At 42.7% G+C, this 25,999-nt stretch overlaps 2 protein-coding genes across 6 annotated transcripts in view; one reads left to right on the forward strand and one right to left on the reverse strand.

Annotated features, from left to right (window-relative positions):
- Positions 1–16,292, forward strand: part of LOC138608357 (sodium bicarbonate cotransporter 3-like) — a 43,751-nt gene extending 27,459 nt beyond the window's left edge. Inside the window, exons 8-26 of one of the 4 annotated variants that reach the window (XM_069680927.1) lie at positions 231–346; positions 1,098–1,255; positions 1,463–1,550; positions 2,701–2,847; positions 3,175–3,281; positions 4,812–4,986; positions 5,561–5,694; positions 5,789–6,034; positions 8,172–8,277; positions 8,502–8,663; positions 9,076–9,189; positions 9,340–9,501; positions 10,266–10,517; positions 10,631–10,699; positions 10,934–11,107; positions 11,324–11,461; positions 12,535–12,632; positions 13,440–13,556; positions 14,062–16,292. In XM_069680927.1, coding sequence (XP_069537028.1) covers positions 231–346; positions 1,098–1,255; positions 1,463–1,550; positions 2,701–2,847; positions 3,175–3,281; positions 4,812–4,986; positions 5,561–5,694; positions 5,789–6,034; positions 8,172–8,277; positions 8,502–8,663; positions 9,076–9,189; positions 9,340–9,501; positions 10,266–10,517; positions 10,631–10,699; positions 10,934–11,107; positions 11,324–11,461; positions 12,535–12,632; positions 13,440–13,556; positions 14,062–14,143 — 2,645 coding nt within the window. In that variant the 3' untranslated portion in view covers positions 14,144–16,292. Of the gene's footprint in view, positions 1–230; positions 347–1,097; positions 1,256–1,462; positions 1,551–2,700; positions 2,848–3,174; positions 3,282–4,811; positions 4,987–5,560; positions 5,695–5,788; positions 6,035–8,171; positions 8,278–8,501; positions 8,664–9,075; positions 9,190–9,339; positions 9,502–10,265; positions 10,518–10,630; positions 10,700–10,933; positions 11,108–11,323; positions 11,462–12,534; positions 12,633–12,912; positions 13,187–13,439; positions 13,557–14,061 lie in introns of those variants that run through there. The other 3 variants (XM_069680924.1, XM_069680925.1, XM_069680926.1) reach the window with 3 other exon arrangements.
- A 2,033-nt stretch (positions 16,293–18,325) lies between these two features.
- On the reverse strand, positions 18,326–25,298 carry LOC138608837 (homocysteine-responsive endoplasmic reticulum-resident ubiquitin-like domain member 2 protein). Of its 2 annotated transcripts, none has more exons than XM_069681414.1 (9): positions 25,228–25,298; positions 24,423–24,758; positions 23,041–23,118; positions 21,394–21,504; positions 21,093–21,223; positions 19,835–19,948; positions 19,449–19,736; positions 19,125–19,236; positions 18,326–18,851 (listed from the first exon to the last, which is right to left on the reverse strand). In XM_069681414.1, the coding sequence occupies exons 2-9, from the start codon at positions 24,567–24,569 to the stop codon at positions 18,684–18,686; spliced, it is 1,149 nt and encodes a 382-aa protein (XP_069537515.1). In that variant the 5' UTR covers positions 24,570–24,758; positions 25,228–25,298; the 3' UTR covers positions 18,326–18,683. The 2 variants fall into 2 exon arrangements, with proteins under 2 accessions (XP_069537515.1, XP_069537514.1); XM_069681413.1 differs by having other exon boundaries at positions 21,394–21,507.
- Positions 25,299–25,999: the final 701 nt, after the last annotated feature.

Here is a 25,999-nt window from a genome sequence, read left to right on the forward strand (position 1 = left end):
CTGCCTATCGCAGATGAAAATTACCTTGAACATCTGTTCTTTCATGTTCATGAAAATTAAACTCTGATTAGAGAGAACAATGACAGACAAATGACATTAAATAGTGAGATTACAAATGTCACGGTGAACCACGCAGGTATTCTTGACTAGGCTTTGCCTCCCGAGTACTTACATGTCATCTGTCACGGCTTTGCTCCCCCTGTCTTCCCTCTACCCCCTGTCCCTCCCAGGACCAATGGTGTCTCCGAACTCGGTCCCCAACAACCTGGATGGCAGCAAGGCAGTGGAGAGGAGGCCGTCCAAAGTAGGGGTCAGTAGAGAAAGCAGCAGTGTCGACTTCAGCAAGGTAACTTAACCACAGTACTGAGCGCAGAACCAGTCCCATCATGGTGGAAAGGGCTCCATGAGTTCATCGGCGTCTTCCACAGACACTTCAGTGATCTGTGTTGAAAACTGCCTGTATGAAGCCGCCATCACATTCTCATCTGGCCCTTTCCTTCTGGGCTCAGTGAGAGGCATCTTCCGCCATTGCTCCATCTGTAATGAACAAAGACTTGATTATCAAAGTACAAGTCTTACACGGTTATGTAACTGTGTTTTAGGTTTTTAAAATTCCTCCCTCGCATGGCCTCCATTCATCCTCCCATTTTGTAGCTCCTCATCCATTAAAAGAAATGGCAGGCTGCCATAAGTAGTTATCCTTACAAAACCATCCATAATGACTGCCAAAAAACAAGGTGCAGTGTTTACATGAGTCAGAGGATACGAAGGAGGGATGAAGGCAGTCTTTTCTTCACATGCATAAAGAAGTTGCCGCTCTCAGATCTGTTTTTAGCATTGCACATAAGAGAGAAATTCTTCACAGCCACGGACAATCTCTGCTCAGTACTTTGTAGTTATTTATCCAGCAATTAACTCTCATAGCATCCAAGCGACCTGCTGCCATCCCTTAGATACAGCCTACTCCTTCATGTCTGTTGCATGTGTGCATTTGTATCCAAAGTGACCTTGTATGTACACTCAACTGTCACCTCTGTTTACCATATATTTACTGTTAGTATTTTAATGTACATTGGCTTTGATTCTATTCGTTTCAGGTGGACATGAATTTCATGAAAAAAATTCCTCCCGGTGCCGAAGCTTCCAACGTACTGGTGGGAGAAGTGGACTTCCTGGAGAAGCCCATAATTGCCTTTGTAAGGCTTTCCCCTGCGGTCCTTATCACAGGCCTCACAGAGGTGCCTGTGCCCACGAGGTACAGTAATTAGCAATTGAATAATATCAAGATAAATCCTTCTATTACAGAAATGTAGTCTCACACGCTGAGACTATGAGTTATTATGCTCTGGTGGCAATTTAATTCATCGCTCATTGGTTAAAGCCCTGTTAAATTGGGACTAATTTAACCCGGGGAGTCAGTGCCATTCTTGGTGGGTTTCATGATTATTTGTCTTGTTCAAAGGTTTCTTTTCCTGCTTTTGGGTCCTCATGGCAAAGGGCCCCAGTACCATGAGATTGGGAGATCCATGGCCACACTAATGACAGATGAGGTGAGAGCTTCTTGTAACTGGTTATTGCAGCATTAAATGTCCTTAACTGTATAAAGAAATGATCAGTTTGGATTTTGTTTTTATTTATTATAAGTTTTGTAGTTTTTAATTGGGGGCCCTGCCCTCTCCTTGAACCTAATTTTTGGCCGTGTTTTGACCTCGGCTCGGGCGGTATCCTTTTTTTCACACAGTAATACGTTCTTGCCATAATACCGGGGTATAAGGTATATGCCTTAAACTGCGGAGTGGATTATTGGAGGGAATGTCGCTGTCACACATGTATGACGTGGTTGTGCAATTACTTGGACATGTCTTGCTACACAACACAGGATTATACGAAATGTTACCATAAATTATCCGACTTGCAGATCTCAAGGAGCGCCCAGACGAAAATAACAGCCTAATTGGTCACTGATCTCTTTCATTTTCTCTCTGCTCCTCGGGTCACCGCGCGTGCTCGTTTCAAGTTTCCGGGGCGCTCGTGCTGTAACTCTGTGAGAGCCAAAGTGTTTTGGTTTCTTTTTTTTACCTGTCAAAAACACAGTCATCCACGATCTATTAACTTACTGAACAATCTCCCGTCTCTCCCGTCTCTCCAATACCTGAAGCACATGTCCGCTGGCACGTCCCTCCTTCCAGTGCAATGTTCGAGGTGCGACCCCTTCTGTTAAATATGGACCTTCTTATTCTGTTTTTAAACATTTTAAGTGAAGCTGTGTAGTGTCGGTCTCATTAGTCGGTGTTGCTCGCTTTGACACGCAACGTCTGTAATGACAAGCCTCCGTCACACGCAGCTCACCTGCCGCGAGTTGTGTTATTTTAGCAACTTTGTAAAACATACGGCTCACGATGAATAGAGCGGACACATGGAAGGAGAGAAAAACAGAAAGAGAAGCAAGGTGAGCAGATGAAGTAGTTTTGTGAACAAACACTAACACATGGTGGAGAAGAATGAAGCACAGTTATAATGGTACCACGATATAACTTTCTGTAAACAGGGTGACGTATAGTTCCGCCCCTTTTTGACAGTATTGAAATTCATACCGTCGGGATTTCTAAATACCCTGTGATACCGCCCAAGCCTTCCCTGATCTATGGCACCTCTATTTGCAGAGATGGTAAATAACTCCATATAATATTCATCATGTAGATTTTCCACGATGTGGCATACAAGGCCAAAGACCGAACGGATCTCCTCTCGGGGATAGATGAGTTCCTCGATCAAGTGACTGTCCTGCCTCCTGGAGAATGGGACCCCACGATCCGAATCGAGCCTCCAAAGAATGTCCCATCTCAGGTTAGTGATCCAAACGTTGAAAGAATATGTACTTGCTGAGTAAAGCACACAAGGGTGTGTTTTACAGACAAACACTTAAATTCCCATGTGCAACAAACATACAGAAATCCCATCAAAGGCACTGTTGCAGAGATCATCACCCAGTATCTTACAAACCATTAACTTGCATATTATCGCAGTGTACGCTTGCTTCACCTCATATAGTGTATGTAAGTCTGCAGCAATGATCACACTGAGAGTGCCCCCTTATGGATTAAAAGCATCATGACAGCAAATCATTTAAAATGGATGCAACTGTATTATATTGAAATGTTCTTTGACCTGCAGATGAAGAGGAAGAGACCGTCTCACCCGAACGGCACGGCGTCTCCAGCCGGAGAGTTGGAGAAGGAGGAGGATCATCATGCAGGGCCAGAGCTGCAGAGGACAGGACGGTGGGTTCAGCACCTTTTCCTGACTTACCATTGACCTTACTGACTCCAATTATCTCCATTTATTTATTATTTATGCGATAGAAAATATGTTGACAAAGAAGTATTTAAAAAATGTTTCTGCTAGAACTGCTTAAGCAAAGAGCTGCAGGGAAAAAAACATTTTGCTGCTAAGCCTCTAAAATGAGGATTAGATGAGTCACATCATAAAAAATGTTTTCACAGTTAAAGGGCCAGTTTGCTGATTTTCAACCTCAGTCCTATCATGCTATTATGGGGAGCTAATGCCATTATGGTAGACAAAAATGTAATTTCGGTCTGTGCCTTTGGAGGACGATATCCGCTTCTCCAATGGGCCCTGGAAAACCTCCGCCAGATGACGCGTTTTATGTACACCAGGGAGCTTGCTAAACTACACCTCATCAATCTAGGACGCCCGCCCACGATGTCATGTTTAAAATCGTCAGGTTTGAAATGTAGACTGCAAACCTGAATATTTTTTAGACGATCCACCGGTATATTCTCTTCATATTTCGGATTCTGTACCGCTCTGAGCCTGCAGCGAAACGGTAGTATTTCACTTCAGCGTCTCTCGCTGGGCCGCTCCTTTCAGAGGCAGGGACGCAATGCACGCTGGTTGTTGTAGGAATTTAGAATGGGCGAAACCACGACCTGTTTGTATGACTTTCTCCACAGCTATGGCGCCAATTTCAAATATTATTGCTTCTATCGCTTACAGAGAACACCAGCTTTGACTGACAGTGGCTTTTTCCAGGGGCGAGTTGCTCCTTTAATGCTTTAACCTGGAGCATTAGACAGCAATCATGCTTGTGAGAAAGTGTTGAGTAAAGCTTTTGGGTTTTGACATTAAACTTGTCTAAGAATATTAAACAACTGTGACAATGTAGTTAGCAGATCCCTCTGCGGTGCACCCTGTGAACCTCAGACGCTGACATTTATGGATAACTCATGCTGTGTCTCTAGGGCCCGGGCCACACAGCGAGGGAAAATGTGTTTCTTTTCAACGTCAGCCAGAAACACGCACACACACACACTTTGCACAAATACACATCAGTTGGGAGGCACTGTATTATTTACAGATTCACTCCCCTTTCAAACGGCTACTATAAAAGGCGCATGCAATGAGGGAGCGACGAGGGGACAGAGGAGAGCGAGGAAGTGCAAGAAGCTAATGTAAAGAAAGCTCCCAGGCTGTATAGAAAAGACAGCAGGGCTTGTGGAGGCTGGCAGGAGAGGTTAATACTGAGGTGGGGTGGGGGGGGGGGGGGGGGGGGGGGGGTGAAAGACGACCCCGCAGCCGAGCAATCGGACAGGTGTCAGAGAAAAGTGAGGAAGAAATACAATGTGAGAAATGAAATCTCTGGACAGGCAAAGTAAAGACAAAGAAAATAACACTGGTTTGGCAGGGAGGAACTCTGTACTGTCTGTGCACAAACACTGATTAGTTCCCTGTACAATTCTGGACTCAAGCGACTGACTCAATATTAAAAATCCTCCTCTCTGCACCTCCAGGATATTTGGAGGTCTGATCCTGGACGTCAAGCGGAAGCTGCCCTTCTACTGGAGCGACATCAGGGACTCCCTCAGCCTGCAGTGTCTAGCCTCCATCCTGTTCCTCTACTGCGCCTGCATGTCTCCTGTCATCACATTTGGAGGTCTGCTCGGGGAGGCAACAAAAAACAACATAGTGAGTCCACAAGCTTGGCACTTAAAAGTCAGCACTTGTGCTTTTCAAGAACCCAGCGGGAAACAGACCTCAAACTCCTGTTGGTTTGCAGGTCATTTAGTGTCAGGAAAAACACTTCAATCTCTTACTTTACATTTAAGTATTCATCTGTGTGGCGGTCTTTTAGCCTCCAATGCACTAATCTTTTATCACACTGCAAGATATTCTTCTCTTCTCTCTCTTCGCCTCTCTTCTCCTTTCTACCCAGATGTCTTTACTAGGACAGGGACTGTTGGCATAAGGGCAGCCTGTTTTCTGGTGTGTGTGATGCGTCTGAGTAAACTCAGCAGGAGAAGGCCAAACAGGGATATGACTTTAGACAAGTCAGCAGGGTGGAAACAATCAAACAGTTTATCTAGCCTCTCAGACACAGCCAAGGATGACGGTTTAATCAAAGCTCCCGGGATCTCCTCTTCGCCTCTCTCTCTTTTTTTTCTCCTTCAGCCTTACCCTCTCTCTCCTCCTTTATTTGGTTTCACCTCCTCCATCCACCCTTTCTCATTCCCTCACTCCTCCCTCTTGTCTCTGTCTACAGAGTGCCATAGAGTCTTTATTTGGGGCCTCTTTGACAGGGGTGGCATACTCCCTCTTCGCAGGCCAGCCCCTCACAATTCTTGGCAGCACGGGCCCTGTTTTAGTGTTTGAGAAGATCCTCTTCAAGTTCTGCAAGTATGTCCTTGCAAGTTTTTGAATGGTTTCCAATACAATAATGGGCCCTAATGTGCACGCCTAACACGTTTACTCCTTTGTCTTTCTTTCCCAGTGACTACGGCCTGTCCTACCTGTCGCTGCGGACCAGCATTGGTCTGTGGACAGCCTTCCTGTGTCTGGTCCTGGTGGCCACAGATGCCAGCTCTCTGGTCTGCTACATCACCCGATTCACAGAGGAGGCCTTCGCAGCGCTCATCTGCATCATCTTCATCTACGAGGCTCTGGAGAAGCTCTTTCACCTGGGAGAACACTTCCCTGTCAACAAGCACAACGACTTGGACAACCTTACGCTGTATTCGTGAGTACTTAGATTTTATCATTTAAGTTTCAGATTATTCTTTGTTTTTAGTTAATGTCTTATGAGGAAGTAGGAGCTTTGTTGTTGTTGTTGCTGCCCATGGAGAGTGTTTCGACATGTTTGTTTCCAATCAAGTCTAGTCACTAGTAACAACCACTTCAACCTAGGTGAAGTCCTGCTCTGATGTTGTAATATGTAGCTTGTCCTGTCCGAGTCTCTGTAATCGATAGAAGCAATAATATTTGAAACTGGCGCCATAGCTGTGGAGAAAGTTGTACAAACAGCTCGTGGTTTCGCCCATTCTACATTCCCAAAACACCCAGCATGCATTGCGCCCCTCCCTCTGAAAGGAACGGCCCAGTTGTGAGGGCACTCAACCTTTCGGCCCTGTGAGAGTGGTGAAAGAATCAGCTCACTGCAATCAGGTGTGTGTGGCACTGATTGGCTTTGATTAAGCCCAGGTGTGGGGAGTCTTCATATACCCTGAGTCTCCAGTGCCCTGTGCTGACTCATTATCTCACCTTCAGAGGTAGTGAGAGGTTCTCCATGTGGCTTCTCTAGTTGTCGGTGTATCTGCAAACACCAACTCAGAACTTTGTGTGTATTTGTGGTCAATTGCCTGATTCCCAGGGAATAATTTGGGGTGCTGGAGAGTTTGTGTGACTCCAGCCTTTTGGGTTATCAAAGGCCTCCCGGGCAGCCTTTGCCTTTAGCTTCGAGTTTTCTGGGTCTCCTGGACAATTTTGGCTGCTTGGCAGCGGTGATTTAGTTAATCATTTTAGTGCTTTATTTCATTAAGGAAGCCTGTAGCGGCTCTATACAGTTTCGTTGTCTTTTTCCTCCCCTTTCCAATCTATCGCTACTGCGATTTTGTGGTTATCTCTCTGGGATAACTTTGAGACACCCCTGGGTCTGCACCTGCGTCGCCACCCCCTCCCCTGTCCTGACACCAGTGAGAGACGCTGGAGTGAAATACTACTGTTTTCGCTGCAGGCAATGGCTCCGAAATACGACGAGAATATACCAGTGAATCGTCTAAAAAGTCTTCAGGTCTGCATTTCAAACCTGACGATTTTGAACGAGACATGACATCAGAGGTGGGCGTCCTAGATTGAGGAAGTGTAGTTTAGCGAGCTCCCTGGCCTCCACTAGATGACCTGTTTTACGTAGTCTGGTGGAGGTTTTCCAGGGCCCATTGGAGAAGCGGATAGCGTCCTCCAAAGGCACAGAGCCAAATTGCATCTTTTTCTACCATAATGACATTAGCTCCCCGTAATAGCGCGATAGCACTGAGGTTGAAAATTGCCGAACTGGCCCTTTAAGAAAAATTAAGAAATTAACATGTTGTCTTGTGACTTCAGTGTTTTATCAACTTGACAGATCAGTCATCAATTATCTTCTGTGCTTTCTCATTTAAATTTTGTGCCTGTTACAACACACAATATAAGCAAATATAAAGGAATTTATTTACAAACTAAAGCAAAATGAGAACACAAAGCTTCTATCAAAAACAAACGAAAGAGAAGCTGATCTCTCAAAAACAAGTTCACATCACTATAAACTTAAATTAGAAACAGAAACACAAAGGCCTTGAAGAAGAAAACCCTCCTTCCACAAAAGGAGTAAGCACTAGTGCAATCGAAGTCTGACACACACCCAGAAGAATGGCCCACTGGCACAGCCTGCCTCCTCTCTCCTGCCCTTTACACACACTCATGTGCGCCAACCAGCCTGGACCTTGTTTTTCCAGCTATACCCCTCTCCACCAGCTGTTCTGACAGACGCTCTTTTATCTCTGCCTTTGGTGCATTTAACAAATTATAACTAACCTTTTTCAAAACACTCTCAGGATGTCGTGTTTAATGCCAAAGGGTTACATAAGGTAGTGTCTGTGCACTTATTATGCACTGAATATAGTATTCTTCTAAGAACACACTGTTCTTGTTGCTGAAAGGTGTAATACTACCCTGAGTCATACCGGATAACTTCCCTAGAGCTGAAATTTAAATTACCTCTTTGCAAAATAACACATTTTGAACAATTAATTCTAGAAGATTTACTGCACTTTTCTAAAAAAAACTTTTCTTTAAAAGATAAGCATACATACTTTGCCTACAGCTCATTTTCTTGTGCACAGGTGTCATTGCTCTGAACCAGTCAACGCTTCAGAGAAGCTAATACAGGAGTGGAACCGGACAGGATACACCCCAGACTCCATCCCTTGGAGCAGCCTCAATGTTTCGGTGAGGCCAGCACACACAGATATCACGTGTCATATGCAGGATCCACAGATACACACTCACAAAGATAGGATGTGTTAAGCAAACAATCATCGTTAGCTAATACCCTGCTGTGTACATAGACTCTTACACTCGCACAGATAAAGATAGACACACTGGCTGCCAAAAAAAATGCTGTTAAAACATGGTAGTACTAAAAAATCTTACCTAGCTCTTCTTTTTTATAGATGTGTAATAAACTGAAAGGGGAGTTTGTGGGTGAGGCCTGCGGTCATCATGGACCCTACATCCCAGATGTTCTCTTCTGGTCCATCATCCTCTTCTTCACCACCTTCTTCCTGTCCTCCTTCCTGAAGCAGTTCAAGACTGAGAGATATTTTCCCACTAAGGTGACATGTTTGCTGGATTTGTGTACTCTTTTATATTAAAATGTTAACACCACATATAAAGCAGCTTTGTGCTCCTCTATGCAAATGTTTACATTGTGCTAGTGATTAGTATGCAGCAGCGGTCTCATGTACAGAGGAGAAAATCTCTCTTCATCCTCCCACACAGTACCAGCTTGTCTGTTATCACTTGGTGTTCTGTGTGGGCAGGTGCTGCTATTGTCTGAATTGTTACGATGCGACTGTTGACTCAAATGTAATTATTTCTTTAGTGTGTATCAACGTTGTGCTGAAGTAAAAAGACTGGTTGTATTGGAACATGTTCTATTTGTGGCTGTGTAGATGAGTGACAACAGAAGAATATCAATAAGTAATGATAACTGTGTGGCTTGTGTGTGTGTGTGTGTGTGTGTAGGTGCGATCCACTATCAGCGACTTTGCTGTGTTTATAACCATCATGATCATGGTGTTGGTGGACTATCTCATGGGGATCCCCTCTCCTAAGCTTAACGTCCCTGACCGCTTTGAGGTAGGCATCTATCCAAACATGTCTGCCTATCTTTATGCATGAATGTTCAGATGACACGGTGACATAAAATACATCCTCTGCTTCAATAAGAATAACCTTATAAAGATCTAATTATAGCACTTAAGAATCATCTGTTCCTTTTCCCTGTAGCCAACTTCAAAGAACCGAGGCTGGCTGATGGACCCGTTAGGGGAGAATCCCTGGTGGACGCTGCTGGTGGCAGCACTTCCTGCTCTGCTCTGCACCATCCTCATCTTCATGGACCAGCAGATCACTGCAGTCATCATCAACCGCAAGGAGCACAAGCTCAAGGTCAGGAGCTGCCTTGTTAAAGCGAGCTACACATGATTCTTAAAGGGGGGGTATTATGCTCATTTCAAGCCTCATTTTTAACTCTGTGATCCCTGTGGAGTAGCTTAGCGTAATTTACAGTTCATCATTTTTCTCACACTGGTGCTCTGTGCAGGCCCTCATACAGCCTCTGCCTGAAACGACTCAGTCAGCTCTGTCCCTACAAACCCACTTTCTTCTGATTGGCCAGCTCTCAGAAGCCTGCTGCACTTTGTGACATCACAGTCTGAAACCTGGCGTTCACACCAGCCTGTAGACTGAGCTGGGAAGCCTGGGGTTTACTCCAACATACTTTTACCTACAGATTTGAAACTTCACCCACGTTTAGTCTGGACATCCAACGTTGAAAAATTATACATATGTTTTAAAATGTGAAACAGCATAACAGCCCCTCTTTAAAGTTTCCCACGGTTGAGGTGTCCTGGATATCTCTTATATTTTTTCCTGTGTTCACACGATGCAAACTGTAGCTGGGCAGCATGTAAGACTAAACAGACTAAGATCACAAAACTTTGATGTCTATCATCTCTCATACTCTATGGCTAATTCATCTCTCACAAGCTTTAATCTCTTTCAGCCTTTATCTGAGTTTTGATGCCTTAAAGAACTACAGTGAAACTCTTAAAAAATAGACTATATTAAAATTACAATGATTCAATTTTCTGTAACTGCTTTTACTTGACAAGTATATTTGCTTCACGTCGTCTCCCCTGTAAATCCTACAGAAAGGCTGTGGCTATCACCTGGACTTGCTGATAGTTGCTATTATGCTGGGCGTGTGCTCCATCATGGGCCTGCCGTGGTTCGTTGCAGCAACCGTCCTCTCCATCTCCCACGTGAACAGCCTGAAAGTTGAGTCGGGCTGCTCCGCTCCAGGAGAGCAGCCCAAGTTTCTAGGCATCCGGGAGCAGCGGGTCACCGGATTCATGATCTTTGTCCTCATGGGTTGTTCTGTTTTCATGACATCAGCGCTCAAGGTAAAACAGAAAAAATGTTGTGCAGCAAATACCATCCTTTTCTCTCCTGATATGTGAGTTAAATAACTTAACATACTGTTGCTGTTCTGTCACTTCATTTCTGCTCCTCACAGTTCATTCCTATGCCAGTCCTGTATGGAGTCTTTCTCTACATGGGTGTCTCTTCCCTTAAAGGCATTCAAGTAAGACTCTCCTCTTCTGGTCTTTGAAGATAAAATGCCCTTTTATTCTGAAAAGAAACGGCAGTCATGAACTGTTAGAGAAGATAAATTTGCCTCTTGTAGTTCCAAACCTTTGATCGTAATTCAGAATCCTTCAGGGCTTTTGTTAAATGTATCCCCCCCCCCCTCCCCTCTCCTTGTCACTCTTTGTCTCTCCGGCCTCACTGAGCCTCTTTCTTCCCATTTTCTCCGCAGTTCTTTGACAGGATCAAGCTGTTCGGTATGCCCGCCAAGCACCAGCCGGACCTGATCTACCTGCGCTACGTGCCGCTGTGGAAGGTCCACATCTTCACGCTGGTGCAGCTCACCTGTCTGGTGCTGCTCTGGGTCATCAAGGCCTCTGCAGCAGCTGTTGTGTTTCCCATGATGGTAATTATTCTGGAACCTCAAAGACTGTTACTTGGATTATTCAGCCTTCCCTATTCTAAGCTGACACACTACAGAAGGGAATGTACAGCTGTTTAAGATCAAATCTAATTTCAACATTAATATTCATTGTGATTTTTAATATGTTCCCAGTTTAATCAATGTCTTTTTATGTACCTATTCTCTGTGATGTTTGATTGCTTGTCTGGGCGTTTCCAGGTTCTGGCGCTGGTCTTCATCCGAAAGCTCCTGGACTTTTTCTTCACCAAACGAGAGCTGAGCTGGCTGGATGATTTGATGCCAGAAAGCAAGAAGAAAAAAGAGGACGACAAGAAAAAGAAAGCACGTGAAAAGCTGGTAAAACTCTTTTCATGATTTTGTGTTTGTAATTTAAGCGGACAGGTGTGGAAAAACAGTTTTTATATGTTTTTACCAAAAGGATGACTAAAATAGCCGCTTTATATGAAGTGTTTCTGTATTGGAATGACCCTACTAATACTTCCAATACTTATGTTCAGATTTACATTACATTATTTACATGATGGCTTTTTGTTTTGTTTTTTTCTAATTCGTTTTGTATGCATATTTTTGTACTCACTATATCAGTGCATGTCAGGTACCTTTTAAACTTGCAGTCATAGACACTATTGACCCTCAATATTACAGGGGAATAAAAAATACTCCTTCCCTTTCTTAACAAAGTAGTTAGAATAAGATTTACATGATTTGTAAAGCTCTAAGTGGAATCACAATAACATCTCATACACAAACTTAATTTGCAGGTCAGTGTGATAACGCTGCAATACATGAGGTTGGTCTGGGTGCCTTAACAGTAGTGGATATAAAAGTATCAGAGGTAGACAGTAGCTCAGTCTGTCAGGACTTGGCTTGGGAAGGAGGGTGGCAGGTTCAAGCCGGTAGCTGGTAGCTGGAGAGGTGCCAGTTCCTTTCCTGGGCACTGCTGAGGTGCCCTTAGCAAGCCACCGAATCCCCACTGCTCAGGCGCATGTCCATGTGCAGCCCCCTCACTCTGACATCTCTCCATTAATGCATGTCCACTGGTTCCTGTTTGTGCATGTGTGTATTCCAGGCCTTTGTGTGTGTAGCATGTTTGTACTAATGGAGTGAAAAGATTGAATGTCCCCTTAATAAAGTATCTCAAAAAATAAAATAAACACCCCATAGATATTTATATTCTTGGTACTAGATCGGTTTAATTGCCTTGCAAGTATTACTATGCTAAGGGGCAAAGGGGAAGGGAAAGTGTCCTTTGAATTACACATTGAATTTATGTGTGAACACAAAGCAATAACATCTTTTAAACCAGTAAAATTAGAGTTGTAAACAGATTCTACTGTTTCACCTGTGTTGCGCCTCGCTGCATCCACAGCTACTTTGTGATCAACGCTTCCAATACTGTTTCCTTTCAGGAAGCAGAGTCCAGGCTGCAGGAGGAAGACCTGGGACTGAAGGTCGGCTATGAAAGCTCGAACCTACTGAACATCCCAGTGAAAACACTCTCAGGGAGGTGAGTTGTGCACTCAGATCTGTCATTAAAAGCTTCTTTTTACTGTAATCGATAAATGAGCCATCGAGTGTATTCTCTTTTAAGTTGATATTTTATGGTATGACTCTAATGAGGCAGCAAAATTAATTTTTAAGATGGGTTAAAAATGTTCAGAACAAAGTAGTTCCTAAAAGACTTCCTCTCTGATCAGTGCATAGAGTATCATATTGCCATGTAAGACTTGGAATGGTGATTCTGGCACTGGCAGTCAGCTGTGTGTTATTATGTCCATCTTGAACAGATCATACAGAATAGGACTAGTGACCCACAGCCTCCCAATGGAAGAAGAGGTAGCAGGGCTGTGTGTCTGATGCAACACATCTGACCCACGTGGCTGCGTTCTAACCTCACTGATACTCAGACAGTCAGCGCATGGCCAGAACTGTCACTCGTCAGCTCTTTAAAAACCAGAAACACTGGCTTTCAAACACGCTGCTTTGTGTGCTGTTGGGTTTTATTTTGAAGGTCTGTGACAATACGTGTGTCTTATCCTGGTCTAACTTACTAATAATGCAAACACCATCACCTCATGACATTTGCGTCTAATGCAAAAGGCCAGCATTTCTAATTCCATGTTAACATGGAGCTCACTCTATGTGGTCTTGTCGGCCTGTTAATTTGTTTTAATCTCTGATTTAAATGCATGTTTGTGTCTCCTTGTTTAAACTGTCCTGCACTGATTTCACGTCTACATGCCTGTTTTTCTCTTTGTGTTCCTGTGTGTGTGTGCGTGTGTTTTTGTGTGTGCGTTTGCATGTTGACATGTAGTTCTGAATCTGACCCCTTGGTTGTAAATATCTCTGATGAAATGACCAAAACCGCAGCGTGGAAAGCGGTGAACTCGAGTGCAGAGTCATGTGCCCAACCTGAGAAGCGTAGCGGAAGGTAGCTATGCCATTTCCCGGAGTTCTCCAGAGCCCCTTCCTCTGAACTGCAGAATTTTAATACAAGTAAAATGAGTTTTGATTAAAAAAAGATGTTCTCTGTAAGGGACTACTTTATCTCAAGGCAGTTTAAAGAGAGTTTCATCCTCTGGTGAAATCATTTGAAGCTTATTGCGGCTTGGAGGGTCAGTTAAATATTTAAGCAGGATTTTAAAATGTAACATAATTTGAATTTATGTTGCTATGAGGCTTTTAAAGCTCAAACAATACAGTCATTGTTACTCAGCATGACAGCACAGCACAGACAAGGGTTTGTTCTTGTCTCCTTTTGCTCCTTAAGCTGCTCATTTGTCAGTAAGTAAATAAGCCCTGTCAACAAAAGCTGGTACACAGGTTGTTAAAGTGCGTCCTTATTGACCACAACAACTCCAATTTGCATTTGCCTTCCACCCTTACCTCCACTGTGAATTTGCACAAACACTCACCTTGTCTCTCGTCTTCTTCAGCCAGGAGAAGGTGGCCTGCGTTAGAGTGGACGTCAGCCCGGACTCACCAGGAGGAGGATCCACTGCCGAGGCCTTCCTGTGATCAAAGGGAGGCCCTCATCCCCTCCTGACACCTCCTCCCCAAAGCAACACTCTACCCCGCTGACAGGCGCCATCTCGGTGGTAAAAGAGGGCTTTTAACTTCTCGCAGCACAACCTGCCTGCAGCGTGCCCTTCTGCAGGGCAGCAGGTGAGCTCCCCCAGGACCGTTGAGTCCTACTCCACTCAAGTCTTGAAGTGTGCAGACGGCTGCTTCTTTAAGGGCACATCTCCCGAGGAATGAAGGAATTCTGCTGTTACTGCCCACCGACGCTCACTGTTTAGGAACTCTTAGCAATTTGTCACCCATTGAAACCACAGATGCCAAAGGAACGGGCCTCACTGGTGGGGATCTTGGACTGCGCGAATAGAAACCTACTGTATATTTTAATTTCATTTTACTGTCATTGTTTTAGACGTACCCCGCATTGTTCTTCGCTGTTTATACACTATAAAGTGTCATGCACTGTTTCCATTTATTTTCATGTGTTTTAGATCAGATAGAAAGTTTTCACCCGACTACACCAGCTCCATTACTCGTTAGTTTAAAGCCATTCAGGTACTGTCAGTGCCAGCTGATTATAGTTCATAATAAATCTGACGCTGTTAATGACACAAACCAAAACAGAAGTACATTCAGATCCAAATACACCACACTACTACTACATGAATCGCCTCTCCTGTCTGCGGGGGAGCACTCAGTATTGATATTGCTGCTCATACGTTGTGTTATTTTCACTGTAAACCTCACTGTTCATATTGTATGTGATGTTATAGAGTTGTTAGTATGTGTGTTTGTATGTGTTCTTTTCATTATAGACAACCTACTTCAGAGGCCATATGAAGTCTGTACTGTACAGGAAGCACTTTGCCAGTATAGTTTCTTACCTAAATCAGATTATAGTGTATTAATAAAAGAAATACTTCACGGCGTATCTATCGAGCTGTTGTTCAAATGCTCAGGAATCTTAAACGATTTCTGACTGTGGTCACTTGATATTTTTGTCACAAGGCCGTGATAATTAATGTCCACTGTATTCCTTTCATCGCTGGTGTCACAACTATTTTAATAAATGCTGTAAATCATAAAATATAGTAAGGTGCAAAAGAAAAGAGAATATTCGTGACCCCAGGTAGTTGCACCTGTTTTTATACTGTCTGTATTATTGTTGGTATTAGTGTGCGTGCGTGTGTTGTAGAGATAAATTGGTATGTTTAGCGCTGCAAATCATTTTATGCAAAATATTTCTACAGTAAATGTAAAAAGTATATTATTCTATGAAGTTGTTCTTACTTTGCAGTCGTGTTTTAGCAATAAGTATCCCATACTGTTTGGACCCATGAACGTGGGAGGTAATACGTAGTGAGATGTTTCATCAGCTGTCTGTGTGTAGCTACAGTGACTAATACGGACTTTAGCTTACGTGCCTTGTCGAAGCTCTTTCTGTGCGCATAATTTAAGTGTTCAGAGCGGATGTACAGGCACACACATGGTGGCACGCACATGCCAAAGACAGACTGCCGTAACTGTACAAGAGTGAATCAGTACTCATGTTGTTATTCCACGTCTGTGTGAAAGTGGTAGCCTGAGCCACAGACTCCAACGATGTATCTCCATTTATCTTCCATTGCAAGTGTAACTCTTAATACAGCGTCCGTCTGTGTGTGTTTTACTGTCACAGCTCTAGTATATGCTCACAACTTCAAAGCTCTGTAATCAATATTGAGGTACTGTTTTTTTTTTCTTAATGATCAGTGAATGTCAAATGATTGTACCGTCGACATCAAAAATGAAGGCATTGACATTTTGCCAAACGTATTTTAAAACCGCTTTTATTTCCCTTCATATATGGACCATTTGATATAAAAATGTGGGTTATCTGATCTGTGGAAACATCACAATAAAGTCCACCAATCAAGTACTTATAACTTCATATCAATAGTGTTTATTTTGATACCCTATTTTCACATGACATCATTTACAACAGAGATATGTTAGCTGACAGAAGGTGGAGATTTAACCCTTTACCATCACTTAGTAAAAATCTATTGTTGTGATGTAATAACGCATAACATGAAGAAGCACATCCTTGAACGATGACTTTTCTGTCATGGCCGATCGATGCAAAGCAATAAAAGTGAATACATGGTGATTTTCTACTGTCTTCATTTGATCACACTGTGAGCTGTGAAGGGGATTCTGCTCCCACTTGAGTTTTGAATGTTGGGTAGTGTTTTTTAAGGTGTAACTAACCCTGAGGGCGGGTTCATGCCAGCCCTGGAGCGTTTGTCCCCTCGGTGCGGGTCTGGTGCGGACCAAACAACCGAACCACGGTCCGCTACAAAAGACGGGTCACGGTCCGTTTCCATACGAACCACGGCCCGGTTTGATTCTGGTGAGAACGTAAACGGACTTAAAGCAGGCCCTAATAAAGGAAGCACCATAAAACGGTGCATTGTAGTATGTTTACGGGTGCTGACATTTGCAGACACACGCAGCGAGATGAGTAGAGGACAGACGTAGAAATATAGGCCGAAAAAACAATTTCACAAATGCTTGTGGAAACGCACGAGCACACGGAGGTATTCAAACTGTTCAGTGAAAAACTAAGAAGGGTGGAACTGATCGAACTGTGGAACGGTGTCGGTTAAAAGTTAACTCCGACATCAAAACATTAAAGTCCGCGATCATGCTGAGTGTGATTGAGGAGTGTCTCCTGCTGTTTACTTCAGGGAGTTTTCCCACGTGGAAATTCTGACCAATCAGAGAGCAGTTCCCCCGCGCATCAAAACTTTTGGTCCGCTGGTAAAAGCTGCCGTGTTAACACAAACCAAACTCGTGGCAAAATGCAACGTTGCAACAATTTGGTCTTCGGTTAGGACCAAACAAACGGACCTTAGGTGTGAATGGCGCTGTCACATTTACAAGCCCGGGGTGTTTTTCATGTTCGAGACAAAAGGTGGCAGCAAAGGTCCGTCTTACACACCACACTAGAGTTATGCAGAGAAAACACTAACATGGCGCTTCATCTGCACCATCTGTTCAACAGACATTGCCTTTGGATTCTCATTTAAATCATGAGTCTGACTAGCTTTATTAGAGTTCATAAACCTGATGGTAAACACGGGTTTTTTCACCCATTTGACCAAGTGGCAAGACTGTGGGCAAATGTGTTTAAAATACAACTACCAAATGCAGAAAGGTAGCACAAACAAACATGCTGATGTTTCAGCTTTGTGGCTTCCAATGAGTGTTACTTCTTTACTTACTCCTGCATGCATGTCCTACATTGGGAAACTGTTGTATAGGTGAAGTTTACACGTTCTTAACTTTGTAACAAGGCTAAAAAAAGAAAAGTAATCATGAACTTTCACTTGCATATTGTCAGCATTTTATTATACACGACTGTTGCAATCATATATACTCAACTTATAAAATGTGCCACCAAATCTTCCAGCCAGTCCTCGCCCGATTATATCTTCAAAGCCCCATCAGAGGCCAACGCCTCCAGGTTACACTTCTCACCCAAAATGATTTTAAAAAAGGAAGTGCCAGCTACGTTGAGGATAAGGAACGCAGACTTCCTGTGGTTCAGGAGAGGTTAGTCAGAAGCTGAGATTACGTAGTGATTTTTCTCTGACGTACTGAAAAAGTGGTATAAGCTAAAATCACATGACTACATTACCATGAGTGAAGGTTTAATAAACATGAGTATAGTTATCAGTACACAACATGTTAAAGGTAACAGCAGAAGCCATTTCGACAAACATGTTCATGAAGTCAGTTGTGGCAGTGCTTTATGTAACAGTACGACTTTATAAGCATCTCTTGCCCGCTCTGTGACGCGTGTAATTAACAACAAATGGTGGAAGATTGAATCGTATTCCTCAGCCGGTTAGAAAATTAGTGGTACAAACTCACACCTCTGTAGCCGGCGTCAGTCTCAGACACTTCACCACAACACACAATGTGTTCAGACACATTTTATAAACTCGTGTATCACAGGCGCTACATGTTTCACAATGTTTCGCTCAAGTTTTTGCACTAAATTGGCCCTTTTAAATTGCCTAATGTGGAAACAACCACCATAACAAACAAACTTTACAATTCAAAGAAAAACTATTTAAACAATATTGCAGCTTCTTACAAGAAACAAAAGAAAAGGTTCAGATTGTTAAACAAAAGTAGTGCTGACATTGTGTCCCTATTTTATAAATCACAGAAACATTTACGGACACTATTTTGACTACAAGCGATCCTTGTATGCAGCACTTTAACTAAAATTCATGTTGTTTCAACTTTTTTGTCTTTCTGCAGACAAACAAATAAAAAAAAAAACTCTATCAAGTGACCACTTCCTTTCTCCAGGTTCAATCACTCATCTGTGTTTTGGCTCAAAGTCTTGGATATGTAGTAAAAGTGGACTACTGGGAAACTAGAACACTGCAGTGCAACAGAAACAGCTCCCCTAAGCAGGTAGGATGCTCCTCGTCCTCTTAAAGAAAAATGTGTGCTCCTGTGGAGAGCTGTGGCCGCTCGTGGTTCAGTTAGCAGCGTTTGGCGGCCCCTCGGGGATGAGCGACATGAAGAAGGTGATGATGAAGGACCAAGTGGAGGACAGGAAGCCTGCGTTAGGGCCGCTGTTTGGATCCTCCGCTCCTTCCTCCCCGCTTTCCCCATCGTCGTCCGAGCCGTCGTCCATCAGTCCTTCCTGCATGGGAAAACGTCAAATCATAAAGAGGACGTTGTTTCACAAACACAAGATTAGACTACTGAATAAGTGACCCCCGAATGATTTCAAAAAATTCATTCATTCATTCATTGTCTTAGTATTGAAACTATTCTGGATAAACACTGTAGCTATCTGAGAGCTGGTACGGCTGGGAAGTGTTTGTACTGCAGCCACAATCATTGCAACAGATAATAATCCCTTCAGTCACGGGTAATGTTCTTTGTAACTCTGATACAAATGATAGGGAGCTACCATTTCATGGAAGTCGTGGTTCAGAAGCTCTGCCTCCAGCTCATCTTGATTGCCTCTGTCTTGGGGAAAGAGTTCATTCTCCAGGTTGAAGGGAAACCAGCCGGCCTGATGCCTGCAAACAGAAACGACAGACGTTTTACATCCAGCCAATAACATGGTTCTTTCTATTCATTGGTGCTATTATGAAAAGAAACTAATCACTTCCGATCAATTCTTTTGAATTGTATTAGTGCAATACAACAAGGGACCTGAAATGATTAGGAACACAGAACAAAGCCTATAGTCATGGGAGATCACTATGCAGCATGACTCAGGCGCACTCACAGGTAGAGCACCAGCATGGCCATCATCACCATGATGAAGCGGCTGAAGGAGGAGTAGAAGTACACCACGCTGAGTAAGATCGCAGCGCGGGAAAACGTGTACACCCAGTCCAGCCAATCCCGGTTCAGCTCCTCCTCGTTCAGCACCTCCCCTCCCTGGGCGTTCATGTGAACTTCCGGGTTGCCTCGTTGATCGGCCTGAGGTCTCTGACCTACAGGGTCGGGCTGGTCGGACTGAGGGGAGGGCTGCTCTGGCAGCGGGTGTTGAGAGGAGGCGGCAAGTAACTGACTGCAGAGAGAGAGAGAGAGAGAGAGGCACACAGAGGATAAGGGTTTCGTCTCAGTAAAGATTGAACAGAAGGGGGACAGGACCATAAAGGGACTTACTAATGCATGTAGTACTGCCGGGCGTACAGCTGCTGCCACCACAGTAGTGTCATGGGGTTGTAGTAAGCGGGCATGTTTGGGGGAGAGGCTGCCTGTGGGGGGTACTGATTCCAGCTGGAAAAAACACACATTTCTCATTTAGATAACAGCTTATTTTATGTATATATATTTTACATATGTTTGTTATCAATCCAACTGCCAACTGTTTTTACAATTAAGTCATTTATTTGAAAAGTTCATAGTGACGGCTTCAACAGGCAAAAACGTCTTCGCTTAAAAAATTACGGAAGCCCTAAGCGGACATTTATCCATAGATTTAATTTACTCCATTGTCCCGTGATATATAGTACTTTCTGGTTGAGATCAACAGAGCTGGTTTTCTCGTGATGGAGGGATATTTTTTCGGCTATCTAGAAAACAAAACAACAGGCTGGTCACTGTGATGTTACAGACCATGACGTGCCATGCTGCCATTGCTCACACTAATGAGGTAAGTCAAGATCTCGAGAAAACAACCGGATATTCATTAATCGTAAAAGTAAATTAGATATATGGATGCATGTACGCTTAGGGCTTTCTTAAAAAATGACAAAATACTTCAATTTAAGAAGATGGGAAAATATTTTTTTCAGAATAATAATAATAATAATCTACACAGGGTCAGGGTCTATATACTTTCTATGGAAGTATCAAAACGCTTAATACACATATGCACACCGTATGTTTTTTTTAACTTTATCTACAACACGACAACAAGCTGTCATTCAGCTGCTGCGCTGGCAAGACAGAAACAACCCTTGCAAGTCGGGAAGCAAATGTGTCATCAGTCTTACTGAAGAGAACACAAGAGACCAGCGACAGGAAGTTATTGTTCTGTCAGATTGGACAGGCTGACCGATTTCTCCATCAGCGCGATTAACTGCAGGATTCTCAAAGAAGCTACTGAGCCGATCAAAACGATGTGGCTTTAATGAGGTTAAACTTAGATTGAAAAAGCTTTTTGCTCCATCTTCCATAATAGCTTTGATGTAATTGTGAGCACGAGGGACGCTCACAGTGAATCCACTGACATGTTGTTCTTCAATTTCCTCATTCAGCAGACAGAGAATGGAGCCGTGTATGTTGTGACATCATGACAGGATGTTCACTTTGACTTTGGAACCATGCAATGTACAAGAGTTCAGTCCAACATGAGAAGGCACATATTTATATAGGTCTGGGATTATCTTTGCTGTAGACTTTCAGTAGTCAAGCTTACCTGTGCATAAATTGAGAGTACATATGGGGGTCAGGGAAGGGTCCAGTTCTCTGTCTGAGTCCATCACCTCCCTCTCCCGCGGGTGACTGGCTTTGCTGACCATTGGAAGGACTATGAGCGCTCTGCAGGGGCTGTAACCAGAATAACTTCTTAACATTAGTATTAGCTCGTGGTCCATCTTGAATGAAAGGAAAGCGACACTCTGGGAGGCGCACATTACGGCAGAGTGCCGGATGATGAAAGGGAATGTAGCGGATGATGAAATGAATGGAAAGGTGTGCTGAGAGTGCGGCTGACCCACCGTGGGACCGGACGAGCTCTCCTGAGGCTTGTTACTGTGGCTGCGGGGGGGCTTTGGGGAGCTGGGAGGGGTTCTTGAGGCGCAAACCAGATGGAGCATATGGTACTCATCCTGCTGTGGAAGCCAGTACAGCTCGTTATCAAACAGAGGCAGAGTGTCGCAAGTTCAAAGAAAATACACTTCTGAACTTTATGGGTGTGCAGGGCGTCATTTAACCGTTACAGATTACTTAAACCATTTCTAAATCTAATGTTTGGACATTATTTTAATAACTGGAACTAAAAATTTACATTTATAATAGCTGTATATCATTGGTAAATGTTATAGTGAAAAACAGAGAACCTGCAGTGATGATACTCTCAATAAAACAAGGCACAATTACGGGAAAACAAAGATCCCATTTTAAAACACATTACTTTTAACACTGCTGTGGCCCTGCAGAGAAACACGAGAAGCTAATTATGGAATAAAAGCCCATTTAAAAAAAACAACAACAAGAAAAGAACACGACAGAAGATTAAAGAACAAGATAAATACTCTCTTTAGGACCACAATGCCATAAAGATTCCTTATTTGGAGCTGTAATGCCACCTGTCAACTTTAACAGCATGCTTGCCTCTGTCTATCAAACAGACAGAGCACATCTAAATGGCTGCTCCTTTAGAAGCCTGTTATGTTACAGTATGTACAGGTGCCAGTTTTATGTGCTCCGAATTGAATTAATTCTTTCAAAACATGTCAAAGCAGAAAAATAATAAAACTTTCATGCATGCAGTCCAAAAACTTCAGCTACTGCACACAAAAGCATATAGACGCCTGAACATCACACCCATAGCTACAAGCATGCTGCTACAACAGCCTCCACTCTACTGCAAAAGGCTTTCCAGGAAGGTTCTGCAACCTGGCTGCAGGGATTTTCTCCCATTCTCAAAAGCATTAGCGCGGTCAGCCAGGGATGTTGGGCGTGACTCACAGTCCACTGATCGCTGCGGTTCAAAGATGCTGAATGGGGTTGAGGTCGTGGCTTTGTGCAGGCCAGTAGGGCTGAACAATTAATTGAAATTTTATCTAAATCGCAATATGGGCTACTGCATTTTTCAACTCGCAGGAGGCACAATATTTTTTAAGGGTGAAATGTGTGATAAAAAAAACATTGGCCTACACATCATACACAGACTAAAGTATCAAATATCTTTGCTTGGTACAGATCCCTGCAGAAATCACACCATAATCACTAATTCATATTTTTCAATGAAATTGACAACAATGATTAAAAAAAATCAAATTAACTAATTAAATTAAATTAAAAATTGTCATTCCCTTTAATATTGCAAATCATATTGAAACCCAGTTAAGATACTCTGAAGCAAACTGTGAATAATAGTCTTTTTAACAGACCTAATGTTTCACCCAGGCATATTCATGTTAAGACAAGAAAGCATCTTAGCTAAAGTACCACAAAACAGGAGGCACATGGTTGTCTAAAATATCATAGTAAAGCATTGAGGTTTACTTTACCTAAAAGGGAAGTTTACCTGAAACCGAGCTCAAATGACATACCTACAACCACATAGTGTAACTAGAGCTTCTGTGCTTCTTGCTAGCATTAGTATTATTACTACTAAATCTGCAGCAGAGAGAACTTACCTTTCTGAGCACATCCTTTAAGGTAAAGTGGTCCAAAAGCAGCTTCCCAGAATACACCAGCCTCTGGTCTTTGGAGCTCTAAAAATACAAAAGGATACTTATAATGGGGTCACGGGATAGAATTATATATCAGCATATCAGCTACATAAAAGTGCACTTCACTTAATTTAGTTTGATCTTCTTCTACAATGTTCAGTTAATATTGATTTTGCAATCTAGGAAATATAGATTTATCACAGCCAGAAAAGATAGAGATTTAGCGTGAGTGAGTAATGAGGATGAGATCATTGTAACCTCGATTGGGATAAATAGGTCTTAGTGGATTACACTTGCAGTAAAACGAGGTCAGAGTGCGTCCTCTTATTACATTCACTGTCCGGCCATTCAGGAATTTAACATGCAAACCTTCTGTTCTTGATTCAAGTTGATTCAAATTTAAATATGTTTCAAGTATCGTCTGCTACATTACATCAACAAAAGTGCAGCTCTCACAGAACTTCACAGCTTCACAAGGGAGCAAGGAGGAGTGTTGACAATGATTACATCAGAGTCCTGAGCAGAGAGGAGCAGCACAACACAAGTACCTAAATGTTTTCCTTTCACTGTGAGGTGGCACCTACAGACTGCAGGGCTCTTTTAGCCACAGTGTTTCTAGAGGGCCAGCTTCCTTAACTGTAATGTGATTAACAGAAGAAGAGTGAAACAGAGGAGCAGAAATTCAGCTGGCAAATGTTAGCTGTGCTTATTAAATATAGGTAAAACAAATTCAGTAAAAGTGTAAAAATACAAGCCAAGGTCACTTCTTGCACAGTAGTCCTGAGATGAAGTGAAAATCTGACATTAAACTGCAAATGTCAGATTTCATCACTCAAAGGGCTCTCTGTTTACCCAGTGGACTAGGTATACAAAAGCTGTGTTTTCACTGCAGATGTTTTATTGATTTAAAAAAAAAAATAGCATGTATAAACCTGTGTATCACAGCTCGGAATTTTCCACACATCAGCAGACTGATTTGCCTAATCTTTAAAAGTCCTTCGACCTTGGTGGAGACACAGTCAACAATGGGCCTTGAAAAGAAGCTCCGGGGCAGCGGATGGTTTGTGCCGGGCTGGAAACATTTGTCACATGTTCCTGTAATCAGTTTCTCTCTAACCTCATGCTTCCTGTCACACTAAGTGACCAAACTGCTTAGTACAGGCCAAAAAAGAAGTGACTCACAGAATGTAAATCTCTCTTGTGATTTAATAAAGGAGATCAGCTTGACTGCATGACAGAGGAAAGTAGCTTGGACCATAGAGGTTTTGAACCAAGCGCTGGCATTAATATATCATTTACGTTCTCATGGCAGCTGCTTTAAATGGACTGTAGTCTAAAATACTCACTGGTTTGCTTGGGTAAACATCAGACAGGTGAGCTTTGAGCTTCTCCACAGTCCAGTTCTGGCAGCAGTTGATGGTCTGGTCATTGTACTTCTGGTTGGGTGCCCTGATTACAAGGGTAACAAGACCGTCCACAACACCTGGATCCATGACTCAAAACCATTTGTGTCAAGTGGAAAACACAGAAAAGGGGCACTGGATACAGTCCGTCTAGTAGTATTCTGGTTGATCCCTCCCGGCCACCATCGGGGCAATGATGTTATGATAAGTCGAATGTCGCTGATCTGCAGCTGCAAGGAGTTTCTGCAATTTTGTTGAAACCACACACACAGCTGGAGCCTGACGAGACACAGGAAAACATGAGGTTAGCCTGGCCACAGCAACATATTTACTAGGTATAATACGGACGGTTAATCTGTGCAACGGTCAACCATGTAGATATGAATTATTGCATGTAACGTAAATTTGACAGGGATTTAAGCGTTACTTCCTTGAATGCGGCACATAAAGCTCCGACTCACATATAACCAGATAAACTACAAATGACAACTAGTATTACACTGTTATAGCGTTATATCTGCCTCTTTAGTATTAGCAGGTGTGGGGCAATAAACATTTGCAAACGACAAGCTAGCCCTGTTTAGGAGTTATATTTCACTTGCTAAGCTAACGTTAGCTTCTATAGGTTTTCTGCTACAAACGTCAGTCAACTCACGCGGAAAAAGTTGTTAGCTGGGAAACTTGACTATCCAAAATCGATTCATACAAAGTTATTTGTTTAGAAGGGTGATATATGTCGTTTACCTACCTAGTTAACCCCCAGTGACTGGAAGGTGCAGCCTACTTGTAACTCCAATCCCTTAATGAACCCTGGTGTTCTTCTTTGTTGGATTGAAGGGTGTTGTCGATGTTCAGTGTTTATGGTTTATTACCGCCATCTGCTGGTGGTTGTTAGAGCTACAGCAGCGACATCATCGTAAAAGCCAGTCTGGGCTATAATTTTAAATATATATTTACATGTAAATAAATGGTCTGGTCACAAATAATTCAATTCTCATTTTTATTGAATGTTTGGATAAAATAACTCTTCCTCAGTGCAACATTATGTGTCCTAAGTAAACATAACTTTGAGACAACACCTCTCTAAAATAAAAAAAATGAATAGATCAGGCCAATAACCTTCATGAAGTTAAGGTCTATAAAAGATAAAACTACATTATTTCAGCTTCTGTATCAGTACCAAATGAACTTCCAGTTATTTTTTGAATATTTACCCATGATTATGACCTTAAATAAGGGGAAATCTATGGAATTATAAAAACAAACCGGCATAAGATTTTTTTTTTATCACTTGCTGACTGAATGAGTTATTGACTGATTAGTAATGGGGTTAAACCAGGCAATGGAGTGTGCATGGTTTAAGCTGGGTGATTCAATTTGACTGCCATCTAGTGGTAGCACATCGGAACAAACCCTGCCTCAATCCAGTTGCCTCTCTGATTTTATAAAACAGACAACACTTTTTGTATCCTTTGGTTTTCTGTTTGTTTTTGTTTTTTATTGGATATTTTTCTATAGTA

This window comes from Semicossyphus pulcher, unplaced genomic scaffold (assembly GCF_022749685.1).
Source record: "Semicossyphus pulcher isolate SPU_LCO1_2020_fin unplaced genomic scaffold, fSemPul1.0.p SCAF_5, whole genome shotgun sequence".
NCBI lineage: Eukaryota > Metazoa > Chordata > Actinopteri > Labriformes > Labridae > Semicossyphus > Semicossyphus pulcher.